This window comes from Scyliorhinus canicula, chromosome 12 (genome assembly GCF_902713615.1).
Source record: "Scyliorhinus canicula chromosome 12, sScyCan1.1, whole genome shotgun sequence".
Classification (NCBI taxonomy): domain Eukaryota; kingdom Metazoa; phylum Chordata; class Chondrichthyes; order Carcharhiniformes; family Scyliorhinidae; genus Scyliorhinus; species Scyliorhinus canicula.
In genome coordinates, this window is record NC_052157.1 from 100,722,231 (window position 1) to 100,746,020 (window position 23,790).

General features: G+C 45.4%; 1 protein-coding gene across 1 annotated transcript in view; it reads left to right on the top strand.

Annotated features, from left to right (window-relative positions):
* Positions 1-17,648, top strand: part of LOC119974570 (protein phosphatase PTC7 homolog) — a 187,520-nt gene extending 169,872 nt beyond the window's left edge. The window contains exons 4-6 of the mRNA XM_038813585.1: positions 3,770-3,893; positions 12,240-12,369; positions 14,020-17,648. Coding sequence (XP_038669513.1) covers positions 3,770-3,893; positions 12,240-12,369; positions 14,020-14,078 — 313 coding nt within the window. The 3' untranslated portion in view covers positions 14,079-17,648. The remainder of the gene's footprint in view (positions 1-3,769; positions 3,894-12,239; positions 12,370-14,019) is intronic.
* Positions 17,649-23,790: the final 6,142 nt, after the last annotated feature.

Here is a 23,790-nt window from a genome sequence, read left to right on the forward strand (position 1 = left end):
GCAGACCCAATGCACTGAATGGCCTCCTGCACTGTAGGGTCTCTATTCTAGGCAGGATTTAAACCAACTTAGGCGAGCCTGCCCGGTGTCTACTGGTCTCCCAGGATCGACCGGCCTCCACTGAAAGGCTGCAGCTGGCGCCGTCCAGTCCTGGTCCACGCAGGCAGATTGGAACCTGGGGGGGGTCTCCCAGGCCAACGGAGGCCTCTGGGTGGTTAGGGGCAGTGCAGCCTCCCCCGGAAGGCTGGCACCTTGGGTAGCTTTGCCAAGGATCAGGGCCCGAGGGGGGCTATCCCCATGAAAGGAAGGTGGAGGGGGATATGTAGGGTGTGGGGGGATGCAAGGAAGGTAGGTAGGAGCCTCTGGGAGGTTGGGGGTTGGAGTGGGTGTCCTTGATGGGAAGACGCCGTGAAGCAACAGTGCTAACCACTGTGCTACCATGCCGCCCCTAATGAAGTTTGATTTAATATTCCATATCCCTATTTTTGCATTGGCAAAATCCTGGAGCAAAGTAGTCTTTCCTCACAGTCCTACAAAAAAAAGTGATTCGGGTTCCTGTTCGATACCCTAGAAAATAATGGGGTCCGGTCCGGGATTGTAATAACTGGTGGTGGATGGGCTGTGATAATGGAATGTTGCAGACCGCTGTTGCTTGCTTAGGGGTATTAAGGACAGGGTTGCAGTTGAATGGTGTTTGTTGGATCAGCTGCTGTTCGCTGATGGATAATTAGCAAAACTCAAGATATCAACAGCTTATTACATGGTTCAGTGAATCATTTTCTGTGGAGTTAATGAAAGTTGCTTTTGTAATTGGCATTTTTCAGTTGCTGTTTTCCATGTGTCACAGACTGTCACATCTCATCAGACCAGGAACCAAACCATGTCATTTTTTCCTTAGTCTTGGTGCCTGCTACTGTCCTAACTGCCCAGTAATGGTACAGTCTTCATGGTTGGACCCTGTCTGTACTCAGTGTAATGACATGACTGGTACAATGCCAAAATTCAATTGCTTTGCACGGCAGCCATTTGGACATGGCCGGTCTCCATTGCTCATTCGACAATATGCGCTTCTAGGAGCTGGGAAAAGCCATTCAGTCCCTCAAACATGTTGTGCCATTCAGTTGGTTCATGACTAGTTTGTATCTTGACTCCATAGGTGCATGGTAGTTAATGTTACTGAATGCTCATAATCCAGACTAATGCTCTGGAGATATTAAGATGAAATCACACCGGAGCAACAAAGGGGAATTTAGATTTAATTAGTAAATCTGGACTAAAGATGATCAGAGGATTAGTTAGGGTGGACATTGAGAGCCTTTTGCCTCGGATGGTGATGTCCAGCACGAGGGGGGCATAGCTTTAAATTGAGGGAGATAGATATAGGACAGATGTCAGAGGTAGGTTCTTTACTCAGAGAGTAGTAAGGGCGTGGAATGCCCTGCCTGCAACAGTAGTGGACTCGCCAACACTAAACGCATTCAAATGGTCATTGGATATGCGTATGGACGATAAGGGAATAGTGTAGAGGGACTTTAGAGGGGTTTCACAGGACGGCGCAACATCGAGGGCCGAAGGGCCTGTACTGCGCTGTAATGTTCTATGTTCTAAAGCGATAGATTCATGATTATCAATGAAACTATCAGATTGTCACCCTTCAGGGGAAGAAAATCTACTGTTCTTACATAGTCTGGTCCACGTGACTCCAAACCTACAACAATGTGGTTGACTCTGGAATTCCCTCAGAAATGCCCTCACGAGGCCTTCAATGAATGCTGGCTTCACCAGCCCTGGGACAAATAGTTTAAAGAGTGCTTTGGTTCCGTAATCCCTTGGTACTCTTGCCTAATAGGTTAATAGGTGCTTGGGGTGGTATGGGGACATTTCCAAAATTGCACTTCTAGGTGTTTTGAAAACACCTAGAATGACCGAGCTCAAATTTTATTGTACTGCCCCCTTGTTCTGGGCTCTCTCACCAGAGGAGATAGTTTCTCCCTATCTGCCTATCAAATCTTTTAATCATCTTAAACCTCAATTAGCTTATGCCTTAATCTTCTAAACTCAACAGAATAAAAACTAGGTTGTCTACATACTCTTCAAAGTTGCCCTGGCCAATAAGAAATAATGTCAGCTCTCGGACATGCCGAACACTTATTCCATAACCCCGTCTAACTGTTGAACTGTAAATTATCAGCGACACTGACTATTTATGGTTCATGCGAACAGTTGTTGATTGGAACAGTCGTTTATTTGATGGTAAGGCTTGTATAACTAAGAAATAAAGTGATTTGTCGCGTTTTTAAAAAATCTAGTATATACAGCCAGTGCTCCTCATTTAACCCCTTTTTTAGTTCCATATCATTCAGGCAATTCTGCAATGCACCTTATCCAAGTAAGAAGTCTTACAACACCAGGTTAAAGTCCAAACCTCTTGGACTTTAACCTGGTGTTGTAAGACTTCTTACTGTGTTCACCCCAGTCCAACGCCAGCATCTCCACATCATGGCACCTCATCCAAAGCATTGGGCGGAATTCTCCGCAGGGGCAGAATTCGTGAATGCCGTCGTGAACTCAGCCGAGGTTCACGACGGCTTCGGAGCCCGCTCCCCGTACTTAATTCACCCCCACCCGGGGGGGGCTAGGAGCGGGCCTCCGTCTTTCTCGGCAGCGACCTCGTCACGCCGAGAATGTGAAGTCATCCGCGCATGCGCGGGTTGCCGGGTCCAGCCCGCACTTGCGCGGCTGACTTCATCACGCAGACGGCACGAACCTGCTCATGCACGGTATCCGTCTTTCTCCTCAGCCGCCCGGCAAGACGTGGCGGCTTGATCTTGCCGGGCAGCGGAGGGGAAAGAGTGCGTCCGTTTTGGACGCTGGCCCAACGATCGGTGGGCACCGATCGCGGGCCTGTCCCCTCCCGAGCACAGTCATAGAACATAGAACAGTACAGCACAGAACAGGCCCTTCGGCCCTCGATGTTGTGCCGAGCAATGATCACCCCACTTAAACCCACGTAACCCGTATACCCGTAACCCAACAATCCCCCCCATTAACCTTACACTACGGGCAATTTAGCATGGCCAATCCACCTAAGCCGCACATCTTTGGACTGTGGGAGGAAACCGGAGCACCCGGAGGAAACCCACGCACACACTGGGAGGACGTGCAGACTCCACACAGACAGTGACCCAGCCGGGAATCGAACCTGGGACCCTGGAGCTGTGAAGCATTGATGCTAATCACCATGCTACCGTGGTGCTCCCGTCCCAATCGGGCCCCTAGATGCCCCAAACGGGCATCTGGCGCCTGTTTCACGAATGCAGCGACCAGGTGTGTTTGCCGCCGTCGTGAAACGGGCGTGAAGGGCCGGCCGCTCAGCCCATCGGGCTCGGAGAATTGCAGTGAAACACGGCGAGCGGCGATTTTTCCGAGTTTTTTGGGGGGGGGAGAGAGAATCGCGGGGGGCGCCAGGGGGGGCGTAAAAAATGTCAGGGGCCCTCCCGCGATTCTCCCAGGCCGCGTGGGGAGCGGAGAATCGCGCCCATTGTGTCCTCTGAAAGGTGCATGCCAGAACTTAATGCAATATTCAAGATGCAGTCTCACCTAGAATTTATATAACTTTCGCATAGCTTCCACCCCTTTGTATTCTGTTCCCTTGAAGTCATGCAAATGTGCCATTGGCCTTTTTAATAGTTTAATAGCTCTTAGTGATTTATGTACTTGAATGTCTAAATCTCTTTGCTCATCTGCAGTGTTTTTTTGTATTCTGCAGTCCTGAAACAGCAGAAGGTTCCACGTTCAATGTCGAAGTGGGTGATATCATTCTAACGGCGACAGATGGGCTCTTTGACAACATGCCAGACTACATGATCTTGCAACAGTTAAGACAACTGAAGGTACTTGAGTTTGTGGACTTTGTGGCCAATTGAGGTTCTCTGATTAGTTTAAGCTAACGTGTCCATTCTGCCTGCACCGCTAGTTTTGAGCACCCTGAGCCTCCTGTTGTACATCAAGTTGTATTAAGACTGAATTTCTCTTCAATTTGCAGTGATGTGGTTGGTGGGGTTGGAGTAACTGAAGGAAGTGGAGGCTGATTCAGTGTTTCTGTACACTGCAGCAATATTTTTTTTTTAAATTTAGAGTACCCAACTATTTTGTTTTCCAATTAAGGGGCAATTTAGCGTGGCCAATCCACCTAATCTGCACATCTTTGGATTGTGGTGGTGAAACCCATGCAGACACGGGGAGAATGTGCAAACTCCACATGGAGAGTGTCCCAGGGCCGTGATTCGAACCCGGGTCCTCAGCGCCGTAGTCCCAGTGCTAATCACTCTGCCGCGTGCTTCCCCTATTCTCAACATTCAACCCAGGGTTTGAGCTTGCATCTTGCCGGATAACTATATATGAGAGAGTGGGAGATGGAAGATATTCAGGAGTGCTTTTCCTTAGCCTGGTATATTTTTCTACAAGCTGTGTGAGGGAACATTTTAATCTATTCTCTAAACTGGAATTGTCTGTGATTTCCGTTGTTTTCTTTCAGTTCAATGAGAACTGCCCCTCCTCGGAAACAATCCCTGTGTTTGCTTTTATAAAAACAAACTTCATGTAGTGAACACATTGTTGAACTTTAAACTTTAATGACTTTTGTCATTAAACTCTGGGTTTGTTTCAGATATTTTTATGGTACAGACCAATGAGCTTAATGTCGGTATGAGGGAAGTTACTAGAGTCAGTTATCAAGGGTTTCATAGCACAACATTTGGAAAGCAGTAGTAAAATCAGACAAAGTCAGCATGGATTTACGAAAAGGAAATCATGCTTCACAAATCTGCTGGAATTCTTTGAAGATGTAACTTAGAGTTGACCAGGGAGAACCACTACATTTGGTTCATTTAGACTTTCAGATGGCTTTTGACAATGTCTCACATAGCAGATTACTATTTAAAATTAAAGCGCATGGGATTACGGGTAGTGTGATAGATAGCTGGTTAGCAGACAGGAAGCAAAATGTTGGAATAAATAGGTCTTTTTCCAATTAGCAGGTGTGACTAGTGGTGTACCACAGGGATCTGTGCTAGGACCTCAAATGTTCACATTATATATTAATGACTTTAATGACTTGGACGAGGGAACTAAATGTATTATCCCCAAATTTGCAGAACATACAAAGTTGAGTGGGAGGGTGAGCTCTGAGGAAGATGCAAAGATGCTTCAACAGGATTTGGACAGGCTGAGTGAGTGGGCACATGCATGGCAGATGCAGTATCATGTGGATAAATGTGAGGTTATCTGCTTTGGTAGAAAAAATAGGAAGGCTGATAGTAATTTGAATGGGCGGGTGTAAATTGGGAGAGGTGGCTAATCAGTGAGAACTTTGTCTCCTCGTACATCAGTCGCTGAAAGTAAGCACTCGGGTAAAGCAGGCGATAAAGAACGCAAATTATATGCTGGCCTTCACAGCGAGAGGATTCAAGTATAGGAATAGCGGGTTGGATTCTCCGATTCTGCTGCTATGACCAAAAGGTCAGCGCCGTCCCCGCACCAATGCGCCGCCCGGTGGAAGGCTAGCAGCCGTGCCACGTATGCCCTGCTTTACCTGCCGATATGGACGTAGAATGGCCGGGTCTGTGGCCGCACATGCGCACAGCGGCTGCTGCCGCGCCCCCCCCCCCCCACCAAAAACAGTGGTGATACTGGACACAGTCCACAGCCACCACGCCAGGTTTCTGAAAAGTGAGAGGATACATGTCTCACGCCATCAGGAAGTCGGCCCATCAGGGGCGGAACATCATGAGGGGCCTTGGGTGACGCCTTCTGGCCATCCCGATGGCGTGCGGCGTACTTCTAGAGTTCTGCTCACCGTTTTTATGGGGACAGAGCATCGTAAAAATGGATTCTCCAGCCAATCGCCGAACGCAATTCCGGCGTCGGTGGTAAAGAACGAAGAAAAGTACAGCACCGGAACAGGCCCTTTGTCCCTCCAAGCCTGCGTCGACCATGCTGCCCGTCTAAAAATAGTCTACACTTCCGGGGTCCATATCCCTCTATTCCCATCCTATTCATGTAATTATCAAGATGCCCCTTAAACGGCACTATCGTCCTTGTTCCACCACCTCCTCCGGCAGCGAGTTCCTGGCACCCACTACCCTCTATGTAAAAAAACTTGCCTCGTACATCTCCTCTAAACCTTGCCCCTCGCACCTTAAACCTATGCCCCCTAGTAATTGACCCCTCTACCCTGGGAAAAAGTCTCTGGCTATCCATTCTGTCTATGCCCATCATAATTTTGTAAACCTCTATCAGGTCGCCCCCCAACCTCCTTCCTTCCAGCGAGAACAAACCAAATTTATTCAACCTCTCCTCGTAGCTAATACCCTCCATATCAGGCAACATCCTGGTAAATCTCTTCTGCACCCTCTCTAAATCCTCCACATCCTTCTGGTAGTGTGGCGACCAGAATTGAACACTTTACTCCAAGTGTGGCCTAACTAAGATTCTAAACAGCTGCAACATGACTTGCCAATTTTTATACTCAATGCCCTGGCCAATGAAGGCAAGCATGTCGTATGCCTTCTTGACTACCTTCTCCACATCTGTTGCCCCTTTCAGTGACCTGTGGACCTGCACACTAAGATCTCTCTGACTGTCAATACTCTTGAGGGTTCTACCATTCACTCTATATTCCCTACCTGCATTAGACCTTCCAAAATGCATTACCTCAGATTTGTCCGGATTGAACTCCATCTGCCATCTCGCCGCCCAAGTCTCCAAACGATCTAAATCCTGCTGTATCTTCTGACAGTCCTCATCACTATCCGCAATTCCACCAACCTTTGTGTCGTCCGCAAACATTTTAATCAGACCAGTTACATTTTCCTCTAAATCATTTATATATACTACGAACAGCAAAGGTCCCAGCACTGATCCCTGCGGAACACCACTAGTCACAGCCCTCCAATCCGAAAAGCACCCTTCCATTGCTACTCTCTGCCTTCTGTGACCTAGCCAGTTCTGTATCCAAGAATCCCGGATCAGAGAATCCCGCCCAGGGTGTTTTACTGAAATTGTATAGGCATTGGTGTCCTTATCTGGGGAAGGATGTTCTTGCTATGGAGGGAACGCAGTGTAGGTTGACCAGTTGATTTGTGGGATGGCGAGGCTGTCATACGAGGAGAGACTAAGTCAGTTAGAATTATATTCATTGGAGTTTAGAAAAGTGAGAGGGGATCTCATAGAAACTTATAAAATTTTAACATGATTAGACAGGGTAGATTCAGAAAGAATGTTCCCGATGGTGGGGGGAGTCCAGAACTAGGGGTGACGATATGAGGTAAACATAGTTTGAGGATATGAAGTAAACCTGTTAGGATTGAGGTGAGGAGAAATTTCTTCACCCAGCAAGTGGTGAATCTGTGAAATTCACTACCACAGAACGTAGTTGAGGCCAAAATATTGTGTAATTTCAAGAAGGAATTAGATGCAACTGTTGGGTCTTAAGAGGTCAAGGGATATGGGGGGGGGGGGGGGGGAGACGGGAGGGGGGGGGGGGAGACGGGATCAGAGTATTGAACTGGATGATCAGCCATGATCATGAATGGCGGAACAGGTTCGAAGGAACAAATGGACTCCTCCTGCTTCTATTTTCTATGTTTCTATGGCGGAAAATTTCCACTGAATGTGTACGCAATTGGTAATCTAACGCTCTAAGCTCATGCATCTCAAAAATACCTGGAGTGGGATTCTCCGCCCGTCAGCCCCGTTTTCCGGCTTGGTGCTTTAGTTTTACTAATTGTTTCAGTGAAGAGGCAAAGTAAGCTCGTTGTTTCCCTTGGTCTTTATGGCATTAATACAGCTGCAATTAAATCAGGCAGATTTTTGAAGAGAGTTTGTGGTGAATTTGCTCTGATTAAGGTGAGCACTCGTTCCACATTGGAAAGGATGGGCTGCAAGCTGCCTCTTGTTATGCGCCACTCTCTCCGGCAAAAAGGAGGGAACTGGATTAATAAGAGCCAAATTTAATTTAGCTATTTTGATTAAAGATCGCCAGTGTTCATGGGTTCACTAGATTGATTCCTGGTCTCTATATCTAAGGAAGTATATACTTGGATGCTATTCATTGAAGGTTCACTGGATTGGGCCCTGAGATGATTGGATTGCCCTGTGACGAGAGGCTGAGTAAATTGGCCTACATTCTCTGGTGTTCGCTCGTTAGATCATTTGTGATTCTGAAGGGGCTTGACAGAATAGATACTGAGAGGTTGTTACTCTTGGCTGGGGAACCTAGAAAATGGAGGCACAGGTTCGAAATAAGGGGTTTATCATTTAGAACCAAGAAGAGAAGAAATTTCTTCATATCACTTTGTAAATCTTTGGGATTCTCTACCTCACGGGGTTGTGGATGCTCCATCATTGAATATACTTACGGCTAGGACAGACAAAGTTTTGGTGTCTCAGGGAATCGAAGGATATGGGGAGAGGGAGGGCAAATGTAGTTGAGGCAAATAATCAGTCATGGTCGTATTGAATGGTGGAGCAGGCTGCTCCTGTTTCTTATTATAAGAAAAATGTGAAGTAATGCTGTTTGGAAGGTATAATATAGATGGGAAATATACAGTAAATGTCAGAACCTTTAAGAGTATTGACAGGCAGAGGAATATGCGTGTACGGGTCTACAGGTCACTGAAAGTGGCAGTGCAGGTGGAGAAGGCATACAGCATACTTGCCTTCATCAGCCGGGGCTTTGAGTATAAAAATTGACAAGTCTGCAGCTGTATAGAACCTTAGTTAGGCCACATTTGGAATATAGTGTTCAATTCTGCTCACCACACTACCAGAAGGATGGGGAGGCTTTGGAGAGGGTACAGAAGAGGTTTATTACCAGTATGTTTCCTGGTATGGAGGGCATTAGCTATGAGGAGAGGTTGGATAAACTTGGTTTATTCTCAATGGAACAATGGAGGGGCGATCTCCTAGAAGTCTACAAAATTATGAGGGGCATGGACAGAGCAGATAGTCAGAAGCTTTTTCCAAGGGTGCAAGAGTCAATTACTAGGGGACATAGGTTTACGGTGCAAGGGGCAAAGTTTAGAGCAGATGTGCGACGGAAGTTTTTTACACAAAGGGTAGTGGGAGCCTGGAATTCACTGCCGGAGGAGGTGGTGGAAGCAGGTACGATAATTGATGTTTAAGGGGCTTCTTGACAAATGCGTGAATAGGATGGGAATAGAGGGATACAGACCCCGGAAGTGTAGAAGGTTATAGGTTAGACGGGCAGCATGGTCGGCACAGGCTCAGAGGGCCTGGTCCTGTGCTGTACTTTGCTTTGTTCTTTATTTTGTAAGTGTTTGGTGGCTTGGTTTGGTGCAATGAATGATATTAATTGAACTGCGCTGTACTAATACAAATTGCAGAGGGGTTGGGATGAATTCAGCAGTTTAAGGTTCTTGTGTATTTGAGGATTTATCTTTCTTGTCAGATAATTGAATTGTGCTTTATCTGTGGCTGAGAAGCCATTCTCCTCATCAGCACAGCATAACTCATCCTCATTAGCAACCTGTGCATTTGGTGTCAGAAAAATCTCCTTGCCCCCGAAATGAGAGAACATCCTTACTGTACCAAGGTTTCGAGATGTGGAGATGCCGGCGTTGGACTGGAGTGAGCACAGTAAGAAGTCCTTCAACACCAGGTTAAAGTCCAACAGGTTTGTTTCAAATACTAGCTTTCAGAGCACTGCTCCTTCCTCAGGTGAAACAAACCTGTTGAACTTTAACCTGGTGTTGTAAGGTTTCGAGGGTAGCATCTGTAAACCTTGATGCCTGTGCTGTGCCACCTTCTACTTCATTACTTCCTTGCACTCCCCAAAGTAACCTTTCCGCTATCTTATTTGCAGCACAGTGGCAGAGTAATTAGCACTGCTGCATCATACCGCCAGGAACTCTGCATGTGGAGTTTGCACATTCTTTTTGTGTCTGGCCGTTTCCTCCGGGTGCTCTAATTTCCTCTCACAGTCCAAAGATGTGCAGGAAAGGTGGGGTTATGGGAATAGGACATGGGTGGGTGCTCTTTCAGAGGGCTGGTGCAGAATCGATGGTGTGTCATACTCATCTGCCTTGCGACATCCTTTCACATCCACTGTAGCTCCTTTGTAATCACTCTGTCCATCATCCATCATCCAGCCGCCCTCTAGCAGAGACCTCTGCAGCTTTTCAGCTCTCATCCAATGGTCGAAATAATGACACTGACTTTTCTGATGTCACTATTACAGAGTTATTTTTGCTCTTGAAATTTCAAACAGCTCTTCATTTGTTTTATGGGTTTCATTTGTTTTATGGGGCAGCATGGTGGTTAGCATAAATGCTTCACAGCTCCAGGGTCCCAGGTTCGATTCCCGGCTGGGTCACTGTCTGTGCGGAGTCTGCACGTCCTCCCCGTGTGTGCGTGGGTTTCCTCCGGGTCCTCCGGTTTCCTCCCACAGTCCAAAGATGTGCGGGTTAGGTGGATTGGCTATGCTAAATTGCCCGTAGTGTCCTAAAAAAAGTAAGGTTAAGAGGGGGGGGGGGGGTTGTTGGGTTACAGGTACAGGGTGGTTATGTGGGTTTGAGTAGGGTGATCATTGCTCGGCACAACATCGAGGGCCGAAGGGCCTGTCCTGTGCTGTACTGTTCTATGTTCTATATGGAATTTTGGTTTAAATTAGAACATAGAACATTACAGCGCAGTACAGGCCCTTCAGCCCTCGATGTTGCGCCGACCTGTGAAACCCCTCTAAAGCCCATCTACACTATTCCCTTATCGTCCATATGCCTATCCAATGACCATTTGAATGCGTTTAGTGTTGGCGAGTCCACTACTGTTGCAGGCAGGGCATTCCACACCCTTACTACTCTCTGAGTAAAGAACCTACCTCTAACATCTGTCCTATATCTATCTCCCCTCAATTTAAAGCTATGTCCCCTCGTGCTAGACATCACCATCCGAGGGAAAAGGCTCTCAATGTCCACCCTATCTGATCATCTTGTATGCCTCAATTACGTCACCTCTTAACCACCTTCTCGCTAACGAAAACAGCCTCAAGTCCCTCAGCCTTTCCTCGTAAGATCTTCCCTCCATACCAGGCTACATCCTGGTAAATCTCCTCTGCACCCTTTCCAATGCTTCCACATCCTTCCTATATTGCGGCGACCAGAACTGTACGCAATACTCCAAATGCGGCCGCAGTTTTGTACAGCTGCAACATGACCTCATGGCTCCGAAACTCAATTCCTCTACCAATAAAAGCTAACACACCGTACGCCTTCTTAACAAACCTCTCAACCTGGGTGGCAACTTTCAGGGATCTATGGACATGGACATCGAGATCTCTCTGCTCATCCACACTACCAAGAATCTTACCATTAGCCCAGTACTCTTGTCTTCCTGTTACTGAAATTAATTTCAGTTAATTCATTTGTTCTGCAACATACAATCTGGGAACCTAAAGCATTTATCATTTTTCCATCTTGGTGTCCAGAAGATCTAAATTGGTTTTGAAACAGTTTTTTGAACATGGATGCAAGTTTTCCCAGTAGAGCTAAGGAGAGAGAAATGTTTGTTCGTGATCCTGATATCTGGTGCGCATTTAACTTTAAAAAAAAAGAGTCTCTTTATAGAATCCCGACAGTGTAGAAGGAACCATTTGGCCCATCGAGCCTGCACCGGCTCTTGTTCTGATAGAGCACCCTACCTAAGGCCCAATGCCCCGCTCCTAGCCCCGTAACTCCACCTAACCTTTTTGGGCAATAATAGCAGGGCCAACAACCTGCACATCTTTAAACTGTGGGAGGACACCGGAGGAAACCCACGCAGACACAGGGAGAAAGTACAAACTCCACACAACAGCCATCCGAGGTTGGAATCAAACCTGGGTCCCTGACACATAATACATTAATAATACTATGTCTGCATGCATTTCTTGTTAACTTCCCTCTCTATTCTAAATTCCTAGCCCTAGATTTATAATGGACAATGTCTTTATAAAGGTCTCACTGTTATTTCACCCTCTGTCTTGTGGAGGTAATACAGGGAGAGGGAATTTATTCATTCAAGTGTTTACTCGTTTTGGGAGCAGGAACAAGAGCCAGGTCAGCTTTCGGGTCTCAGACACACTTCCAAAGGGAAACAATCGCTCATTGGCCAGATGCCTTCCAACTTCAGTGCTGCAGCTGAAGTTCTGTTGAACTTTCTGATAACTTTTTTTTTTACAGGACTCAAGTTACCAGAGCATGAAAAATACAGTGAAAAGCATCACTGAACAGGCCCAACAGTTGGCATATGATCCAAACTACATGTCTCCCTTTGCACAGCATGCCTGTGAAAATGGACTGAATGTCCAAGGTAAACTATTTTTGATCTCTGAGATTGCATGATGGTAAAATTTTACCTTTCCTTATTTTCAAATACATGATGAACTGCACAGGGTTTCTGACCCTGTACAGGTCAAGGTTGCAAGTGAGAAATCACCTGCATCACGGTTCACTCGCTCTCCTATATAAGCTTGAATTAAAAATGTTATTCATGGTATGGTTTGTGCCACTGTCAAATATAATTAGATCCCCAACCAAGCAGAAGAGCTGTAACTGCTTCTATCTTCATACAATTATAAGGATCCTCCTGTTTAAATTTGGTTTATCCCCACATGCATTCCTTTTATTTTCTGTTTATTTTTGCTTCTATAACTTTTGCGCCTGGACAGTTGCCTGGTCTTCTGCCTTTCAGATGGATTGCACCGTTATTTTTTTTAAATGGACACTCCCGGTAGATGTGCTATTTCGTCTGACCTCGGGGAACTGAAATCGCTGTCCACTGATGCTCTCATTTCTAAACTGCACGCACGTGTTTATGCAGTGCAAATTTTAGCTCCGTTCTATTATTCATACAGGGCAGCAATCCAAACTCTGCAAACCAGCTTGTGTTGCTTGAGATGGGTGTCTCCTGTTTAAATTGATTACTCAGCAAGGTTCTATGGGCATAATTTTAAACTGGATTTTTTCCATGTTCTCTCACTGTATACGTTTGTTGTTTAGATTTTCTAGGAGGCTACCGCGACTTGATGGTTTGAGTTATAAGGATCGGCTGGATAGCCTGGAACTTTTCTCCCTGGAGCGTAGGAGGCTTAGGGGTGAACTTACAGAGGTCTATAAAATAATGAGTGGCATAGATAAGGTAGTCAACATCTTTACGCAAAGGGACAGGAGTCTAGAAGGGGGCATAGGTTAAAGGTGAGGGGGGGAGAGATACAAAAGGGTCCAGAGGGTTAATGTTTTTCACACAGAAGGTGGTGATTGTCTGGAACTTGCTACCGGAGGCAGCAGTAGAGGCAGGTACAGTTTGTCCTTTTAAAAAGCGTTTTGACACTTATATGGGTAAGAGGGATATGGGTCAAATGCGGACAATTGGGACTAGCTTAGTGGTAAAAACTGGGCAGTGTGGATAAGTTGGGCTGAAGGGCCTGTTTTCATGCTGTAAACCTCTTTGACTCTAAGCTCACACCTCAATATTCTGGCACTGTCAGGGTGCCCGGGTAGCACAGGCCAGGGCACTGGCAGGTTGGTAGTGCCAAGGTACCAGGTTGTCCGTACCAGGGGGTGCCTTGCCCTCAAGAGAGGTGTGGCTCTGAGAACCCCATACGAGGCATTTAGAAATGCCGTCCCGATCCTCGAGTCATTTTCCTTAGGATATTATGTAAGTGCGGCATTGGCGAGGTCTTCACCACTTGAGGCCAAAGAAAAATGGTAAGGTGCTGCAAGAAAGTGGGGTCTTTCTCAGTGCTGCACACGCCTAGAAACACCCCGCTAAACGCGCCAAAAATGGGGCTCTGTTTCTGTCCCATTAAATCATGCCCACAGATGTTTTTGTGCTGTGGAATATTTCATTTAGTTTGCCATTGTTCCATTAAGTGTTAATCAACTGAGTTACTCCACCGCAACACCTGATGATCTTCAGGCTGATCACTTGACACTATCAATAATTACATTTATTTTGCAGGTGGCAAGCCCGATGACATCACAGTGCTATTATCAGTAGTGACCGAAAGCGAAGAATGAAGAGGATATCTTGCCCCATTGACCACGAGCACCAAGCTGACACACTTCCTTGAATCTCTGTTTTAAGAATCCCACAAACCTCTGCTGGTGTGTCCTGTCGGAGGTGACTTTTGATCTATGCAGATAAACACATTCAAGGAATTCAACTAATTGCAATGCTCAATCTGTTCAGTCCTGTAATTTTGAAAAATTATACTTTGCCCTCGATTGCTTTTTACATTCTTTGGCGGCTCTATAAAGTAACTTGACTTTGAAAATTCTATCCCTTACATTGGTCTTCACGTGGTTACAAACATCTCCACCTTTCTATATTCAGCCATTAAAGACTGACAACTATTTGGTCTCCTTGAACAATTTTGATACTTGGAATGATACCTGGAAATTCTGCAAGCTGAAAAATGGGTGTTTTTTTAAAAAAAACTTGTCAAACAAGCGATTTGCAGTAGTGATCCAGCCCCAATTTGCTACAAACCTTGAAACTAATTACAAAAATCTATCTTGTTTTTATCAAACCATAGATTTGTCTAAAACACGCAGTCACGGATGAATGATTTGGAATGCACGTGCTATCTGGCCAATGTCTTTTGTCCCAAATGCTACTGGAAGAATGTCCGTTTTTAAACCAGACTGTGCGAAAGGGAATGTAAGTTGACTAAGAAGAGAGAATCTCATTTCTATACAAGAAAATGACTGAATTTATAAACAATGCAGAGTGCAATTTTGACAAAACTGGTTTACTGCACCAGGTGCCTGCTGGAGCATGTAACGTGTTTCCAGAACAGAGCTCTTTCAAATCTGAATGGCAGCCATTACAGTGCCTATTAACCCACTGTACTGAGAAACAGACCAGTTGCAGAATCATCACAGTTTATCAGCATGGCTGTCACTGTATTTACACTTCTTTAAATAAGAATGTACAGTGGCTACCTTGACCTCTGTACAATGGACTCTTTCTGATCCAAAGCTGTTTTCTAAAATTTATTTGTGGGCAATCTATTTGGATTTCATTGAGTTGAACCACTGTTAGTGTGTGTTGATAATGGGTTTCAGTGTCACTACAGAAGCTTCATGCTGTGAAAAGCCTGCAGAGCAGTGGGCAGAAGAGAGCAGTGAATCTTTAATTATCTTGTGGACTACATCTGAAATCAGCAAAATAGACAGTGCAAGAGATCTCTATGTGATCCGTCCCCTTAAATATCCTGGACGTGTGATGATTCCTTCACCAGGCCAGAAGCTCCTTGTTGACATTTCTCTGCAGAATAAAATATGCCATCCAAGGAGAAGATAAAAGAGGAAATCCTTGGTGTGTGAAGCCGACACTGCTGAAATTGTAGAACTGAACTGGACCAGAATTTAACAGTAATGGCCAGTTCAGAATTTTAAATGGGACTGGTGGGTTGTGCCATACTCTTGATATTCTTTTAAAACTTCACCTGGTCAGCTTTTATTTGATGTATTTTATTTGAAAAGTTTTCTCCCCCAAAGCCTGTGTTTAAATCTCCCCGACGACCTGAGTATTTAAATCTCTCCTACAGCCTGGGTGTTTAAATTTCCCCGACGACCTGGGTGTTTAAATCTCTCCCACAGCCTGGGTGTTTAAATCTCCCCCACGCCCTGGGTGTTTAAATCTCCCCCATGGCCTGGGTGTTTAAATCTCCCCCACGCCCTGGGTGTTTAAATCTCCCGGACGACCTGGGTGTTTAAATCTCCCGTACGACCTGGGTGTTTAAATCTCCCGGACGACCTGGGTGTTTAAATCTCCCGGACGACCTGGGTGTTTAAATCTCCCGGACGACCTGGGTGTTTAAATCTCCCGGACGACCTGGGTGTTTAAATCTCCCGGACGACCTGGGTGTTTAAATCTCCCGGACGACCTGGGTGTTTAAATCTCCCGGACGACCTGGGTGTTTAAATCTCCCGGACGACCTGGGTGTTTAAATCTCCCGGACGACCTGGGTGTTTAAATCTCCCGGACGACCTGGGTGTTTAAATCTCTCCCACAGCCTGAGTGTTTAAATCTCTCCCTCGACCTGGGTGTTTAAATCTCTCCCTCGACCTGGGTGTTTAAATCTCTCCCTCAGCCTGGGTGTTTAAATCTCCCCCACGACCTGGGTGTTTAAATCTCTCCCTCAGCCTGCGTGTTTAAATCTCTCCACAGCCTGGGTATGTAGCCATACAGTCATATTTTTTTTAAGATTCTAAAATGAATAGAAACTACTTGAAGATCTTTGTGCTCTATATTTATATTCTTGATGCTATAATTATGGTTTCAACTGGCTGTGAGCTCTTCCAAACTTGTCTCGAAACTATTTAAATGCTTTCCTACATCAAGGATAATTGGTAACTTAGTATATAATATGCCAGTGTTCAACATGCTCTTCCATGGGTCTGGAGTAATCAACCTTTGTAGCACCTGGAGATCAGCATCAGAATGTGTCCTGTTGGTTGCTCACTAGATAGACCTTCTGCTTCACTCATTGGCACAATCTACCCTATCTCTAATGCCCCCCGTGTAAACTGGTATCTTGTGACCAGGTGTTTGTTATCGATAATCAACAATTTCTGCTTAATATCAGTTTCTGTTTGTTGGTCTGTCAGTTCAATACAGCTGCCCTGAATTTGGGGGTAAAATGGGTAACTAGATTGCCTAGAAGAACATGCTGGTGGATAATGGTGGTTAAACAGAAAACACTTGTAATTGCTGTCACTGGATCATTACAGACCGAAACAGTCGAGCAAACCTCAACTCCTGCAACGACTGCAGTGATTGAATTATAAATGTAGTCAGAAACCTTTGCACTAAACCCCTGATTCAGGCGCCTGACATATTTCCGGGCTTTCCAAATCTTTGACGGTACCATTGTCTTAAATCTGTGATTGAAATGCTTAATGTTGACACTGCTGTCAGTGTAGGACATGACTTAATTAACCTTATCCGGTGGTACTGAATTCCTGCAACCCAGAGGGAGGGCACAAGTGTGCTGAATGACTGACTACTTGTTTCAGTTGCTGCAGCAGTGTTTTTGACAAGTGTGTTACCGCAACTTGGGAGGGAAGGACTTGTTCCAGATCACATCGGTCTTTCATCCTACTTTGAAAGAAAGATAAAGTCTAAGTGAGCTTTGGCTGCAGGTAGTGCTCGGCGTAGAAAGATCAAAAATTGAGAAGGGAACAAACTCAAAGCTAAAAGTAACATTTGAAATAATTGGACTTGTCCTTAGAAAATGTTTTTTCCCCCACTGGGATAAATTCCAAGGTCCAAAGCTCAAGAGAGAAGCCGACAGGCTCTGATCTCCCTCACTTGTACTACTGCTTTCCACGTGTTTCGCTATCCTCCGTTTGAACAAAGCAGAAGTTATAACTGCATCAGATTGCTTTTTGGGAAGGAAGATAGTTACTGCTCTTTGAATTCCGAGCCATAGGTATTGCTGCATCAATATGTCTGTGATTCTCTGTATATAATGTCTGTACATATTCAGTCCATGTACTATGCACATGGGTTTTTACAAGTGTTTTTCAGTTTTGGTTCTGTTGTAATCTTCAAATTTAGAAATACAAAGTTAAGTCTAATTCTGCTTTGTTTAGTTTGTTACCTGCAATTGCACAAAATGATGAATTGAGTATCAACACACTGTTATGGAAACATTGCACTGAAATCTTTTGAGTATACCATGATCTTCATGTAGAGGTCAGATTTTGGAAATGCAATATGTGGTCCAGCTCTTTTTTGTTTTTAGACCGCAACATAATTCTGCACAATACAGTTATATTAGGTGTCCTTTATCCACATTCATGAAAAATTGGCTGGCAAGTGAGAGAGGGTGGTGACCGTCACACTCTTGTGCCATATCGCAACGTCCCCAAACCAAGAAAGGCATGGACTGTATCTGGAGCAGTCACCACACTTTACCTCCGTACATGGTGGAGTTTAATCTATCAACAGGGATAAAATCCATGCTGAGAAGTTGAGGGGGAGAATAGAAGAACACTTTATTCCCTTAGAAATCTCCATGCACATTGCGCTTGTAAAATCACAGAATTTTGCAACACAGAAGCTTCCATTCTGTCCATCATGTCTGTGCTGGCTGTCTAGTTCCACTCCCCTCTCTTTCCTCATAGTATCCAATTCCTTTTGAAAATGTTGACATTTTTTTAAATTACTGCATTCTTTGTCTAATTTATATTGCCCAAATTTAGATATTGCAGAAGTAGAGGCACATTCCTTGTTTTTGTACTTTCCACTTCTATTTTTAAAGCTTAAGATCCCAGATGTCTTTTTAACAGCTTTCTAAACTTGTGTTGCAGCTTGTGTACATACACCACCAGGCCTGCACCCCTTTAAATTGTACCATTTGGTTGATGTTGCCTCTTCATTTTTGCTCCCAAACTGCATCACTTCATAGTTCTCTGCATTTGGTAGAGCTATTATTTCAGTCCTTTCTTGCCGCATAGAGCTGATTTCTTCCTACCTTCTACTTTTGCTCCCTTCTGTCTGGCCACTCCCCATCTATATATGTTACTCTTCTGATATTCTGTCACTTTAATAGTTTCCAATATTCTGGCAATGTTTCCTTTTCGTCATGGACATCTAATCACTCTCCATACCTCACCGGGACAGCCTGAGAGATTTTTCTAGTACATTGCTGACTAATAGCACCGTGTCCTACTCTCGCTCTGTTTGAAAATGTACCTCATTACATTTCAGCTGAGGATTCTCCCCACCGTGGTTGACAGGGCCCTCGACTGCGTCCACCACCTTCACTGCACTTCTGCCCCTTCCCTTGTCTCCTGGAACCAAGATGAGGTTCTCCTTGTCCTCATCATCCACCCCACCAGCCTTCACATTCATTTTGTTTTGTCATTTCCACCAACTCAAGGGTGATGCCACCACCAAACACATCTTTCCCTCCCTTTTGAGCATTCCAAAGAAGTTGTTCCCTTGGTTATACTTTGGTCCACTCCTCAATCACTTCCAACACCCCGTCACCTCCCGACGGCATCTTTACATTCAAACGCAGTAAATGTAACACCTGCCCCTTTACTTTCTCTCACCACACCATTGAATGTCTCAAACACTTTTTCATGGGGCTGGTTTAGCACAGGGCTAAATCGCTGGCTTTAAAAGCAGACCAAGGCAGGCCAACAGCACAGTTCAATTCCCGTACCAGCCTCACTGAACAGGCGCCGGAATGTGGCGACTAGGGGCTTTTCACAGTAACTTCGTTTGAAGCCTACTTGTGACAATAAGTGATTTTCATTTCATTTCATTTTCAGATGAAGCAGCAATTTCTGTGTACTTCTTTCAATTTATCCTATAGTATTCACTACTCACAATGTGGTTGTCTCTGTACTGGGGAGATCAAATGCGGATTGGGTTGCCACTTCTCAGAAAATCTCAGTTCAGCCTGCAAGCTTCCAATGGGTGGCCTGTTCTTTTAACTCTGCACCTTGTTCTCATGCTGACATTTCTGTCCTTGCTTTGCTGCAATGTTCTAGTGAAACTGAAGATAAGCATGAGGAACTGCACCTCATCTTTTGATTAGACACTTTACAGCCTTCCAGACTCGACATTGAGTTCAACAATTTCAAACCACCCCACCCCCATTTTGTTTCCTTTTCGCATGTTTTGCTTTCCATTCATAACACACCTCTGAGCAGATAATTTATTTGTTTTCTTTGCCCCATCACTATTCTCCTTAGCCCTGTCATTCAATCTCATTGACTTTCACCTTCTCACAGATCTTCTTTTTGCCCTGGTCCCACCCACTCTTTGCTCAAAACCTATTACATCTCTAATGTCTCCCAGTTCTGATGCAACAACAATGACCTGCACCATTAACTCTGTTATCTGCTGATGCTGCCTGCCCTGCCAAACATTAGAGAGGCAGGTGAACTGCTCCTATAGACACGGAGGACACAATGGGCAGAATCACTGCCTTCTGTGCTTTGGAATTCTGTGATACTGGTTCCAAACTCCCCGAGGTTCAATGAAAGAGAGCGATCGCATGTATTTGCTAAGCTTGGAAGCAATCTTCGAGCCTTTTGAGGCAAAAGGAGAAGACAGACTTTGCATATACCACTCTACAATTGGATGCCCTTTAAAATGAGTCCTTACAAGGCCATGCCTTTTTGTCAAAGCTGTGTGCTTGAGAATCTGTTTTGAGCCTCTGTGGAACTGACATGAAACAAGTGTCCTGTATAAATTATTGAATAAATTCACTGACACTAGAAGCCCATGATGCAGCAAATGTGGAAACATATTTGGATGGCTGTGATCCAGTGCCCGTTCGTTATATGTTCCTATTGAAATATTTCAACTGTAGTTTGTTTTGATTCTCGTCTCCAAATTTCCCATTTTGCCTGGGTATTCCGAAATAATCTGTGCATGAAATCCATTGGACTACTGGCAAATCTGTCTTCTGAAGATAATGCTGCAAAAGACCACATTTGCCACATATGTGCTACAAGAACTGCTTGTTTTTTTTAAACTTCCTTTCTTTGTCATTAATCAGAAATTCCACCCATTTCTTAGCCAGCAGGATTGCACAATTGACACAAAGGCAAACCTAATTAGTAATCTTCACAATTTTCTGAAATAAACCGGACATTAATGTGCCCTGTGCAGCCTCAGCTGGGATTTTGTGTGCGCAGTCAGCAAAATTTCTGTGGTCATAAATCAATGATCCATGCTTTCAGATTATAGTTAATCCTCATCTTGTTTTCCAATAATTATAAATTCAACAAGTTAAATTGGTTGACATTCAAACACGTCTAGTATTTTATTTAAACCAATGAGATCAGATGAGGTAGCATAGATAGACTTGTGCACCGCGTGTTAATCCCAAGGTTTAAATAGCAATTTCAGCTGCTCCTGACACTCTGTAATCTGGCAGGCAGCCAGCGCTACATACCCATAAACATGAGTTTACTGAGTTCAGTCTGCCCTACAGCTTGATGTATTGAGTAACGTTTGACCCTTTTTAAGGTGGAGATTATGTTCTCTTGAAGAAAAACCTTGATCCAGACTGGGAACTTTCACAACAAGGTGCGGGCAGCAGGGTAGCATGGTGGTTAGCATAAATGCTTCACAGCTCCAGGGTCCCAGGTTCGATTCCCGGCTGGGTCACTGTCTGTGTGGAGTCTGCACGTCCTCCCCCTGTGTGCGTGGGTTTCCTCCGGGTGCTCCGGTTTCCTCCCACAGTCCAAAGATGTGCGGGTTAGGTGGATTGGCCATGCTAAATTGCCCGTAGTGTCCTAATAAAAGTAGGGTTAAGGGGGGGGGGGGTTGTTGGGTTGTGGGTATGGGGTGGATACGTGGGTTTGAGTGGGGTGATCGTGGCTCGGCACAACATTGAGGGCTGAAGGGCCTGTTCTGTGCTGTACTGTTCTATGTAAGGTTGGAGATTCAAGATTGAAGAGTTGGACTAAAACCAGTTTTTTTTTTAAATTGCAGATGAAGGAAATAAAATCCTTGCCTGTATTTACTGTTACTGTTAAAAATGGTATGACTCACTAAAGTGAATAACTACACAAAATGGCAGAGGGATTTTGTACTGGAGAGAAATTCAAATTCGCAAGTCAAATTAAACTGACTAAATTATAGAATCATAGAATTCACAGTGCAGAAGGAGGCCATTTGGTCCATTGAGTCGGCACCGGCCCTTATAAAGAGCACCTTACTTAAGCCCACACCTCTACCCTATCCCCGTAACCCAGTTATCCCATCTAAGGACAATTTATCCTGGCCAATCCACCTAACCTGCACATCTTTGGACTGTGGGAGGAAACTGGAGAACTCTGAAAAAACCCACGCAGACACACAATAACGTGCAGACTCCGCACAGGCAGTGACCCAAGCCGGGAATCGAAACTGGGACCCTGGTGCTCTGAAGCGACAGTGCTAACTACTGTGCTGCCCTCGAATTATGTTCCAGACAGGAGGGGGTTAATTGAAACAGCACTAATGTCTCCTCTCGCCACCCGTTTGAAAACAATGATTTTTTGATTTGTTTCCCTCTTTATAAAAGCAGTGGTGTAGTTCCCACCCCTTGGTTTTTATGCAATGCAATTTTCTATTAGCAACCCCACAGCAAACTCAGGATAGGATGAACTCCGAGGGTTAGTTTATTTGAACACAGTCAAAAAGAGGAGGGTTTGCAACATCTCTTGGATTCAGATAGTAAAGAGACAGATAGAGAAAAGAAAGAGACCACAGAGAAAAGAAATATTGTTTCATGTTTCCAGAGTCCAGAATCAAAGTCCAATGAGATATTCCTTCACTAAGGCCAGATGGAAGGTCAGACGAACAGGCTCCTGCTTGCCAGCTTAGGTTATGAAAGTAGATGATCTTTGTATAACTCTCTTTGACTTTTGGCCTGTGCAGCCCTGAATAGTGGCTCCCCAGAGATAATGATGTGCAAATTTCCCTGATATGCTGCAGGTAGACCTTAATTCAGCCATTTTAACGATCTTTGTCTAGTTTTGAAAATGATAGAAATAGCATTGAAGCTATCTATATATAGTTTATATTTTTTAAATACAAGATGTGGTATTAGTTCATCACACTCTTCAAGAGCTCCGGAGAAAAAAAATGAATTCATAGAATCATAGAATTTACAGTGCCCACCGAGTCGACACCGGCTCTTGGAAAGAGCACCCTACTTAAGCCCACACTTCCACCCTATCCCCGTAACCAAGTAACCCCATCTAACCTAAGTGAAATTTAGCATGGCCAATCCACCTAACCTGCATATCTTTGGACTGTGGAGGGAAACTGGAGCACCCGGAGGAAACCCACGCGGGCACAGGGAGAACATGCAGACTCCGCACAGACACCCAAGCCGGGAATTGAACCTGGAACCCTGGAGCTGTGAAGCAACTGCTAAACACTGTGCTATTGTGTCGCCCATTTCATTTTCCAATATGTTGACCTTTGAAGAAATAAAGAAGTATCATTCATTCTCTCCCTGACACTGGCACGTCAGGGGCGGGATTTGCCGTGAATCGGAGCGATGGCCTGACGCCGGCGCCAATAATGGTGCTAAACACTCCAGATTCGCGCCCCCCCCCCCGGAGCGTCACGAATTCTCCGGCCGGGAATGGGCTAGCAGCGGCGTGACGCCATTCATAATGGTGTCCCCCGTCACGGACGCGCGCGGCGCATTGAGGTTCCAGGAGCGGGACATCGAGGAGGTGCTCCTAGACGCAGTGGAGCAGGGGAGGGAGGCCCTGTATCCTGGACACAGCCGCAGGGTCGCATCACGCCTCAGCCGGCGCCTGTGGAGGGAGGTGGCAGAGGCCGTTGGTGCCGTGGTCGTAACAGCAAGGACCTCGTCAGGGCAGCCAGGGTGAGTTACCCCCACCCCCGATGGGCGGCACAGCCCAATGTGCAACTGACATGGCTGCACCCACCCATGCAGGCTGCATTGGCAGGATGGGTTCTGCCAATATACACACAACCTCTGGTCCGCATTTATATGTCTGCCTAACTGTTGCTCTTTTCCCTGCCACTCCCACAGGCAGCCATGAGCCAGAGCCAGCAGCAGATCGCAGAGGCTCTCAACGCCGTGACCCAGTCTCAGCAGGCCATGGCCCAGTCTCAGCAGGCCATGGCCCAGTCTCAGCAGGCCATCGCTGAGGGCATCGGCGCCATTGCCCGGCGTCACCCAGACACAGACAGGGATGGCCAACTCCCTGAGCTCCATGTCTGCAA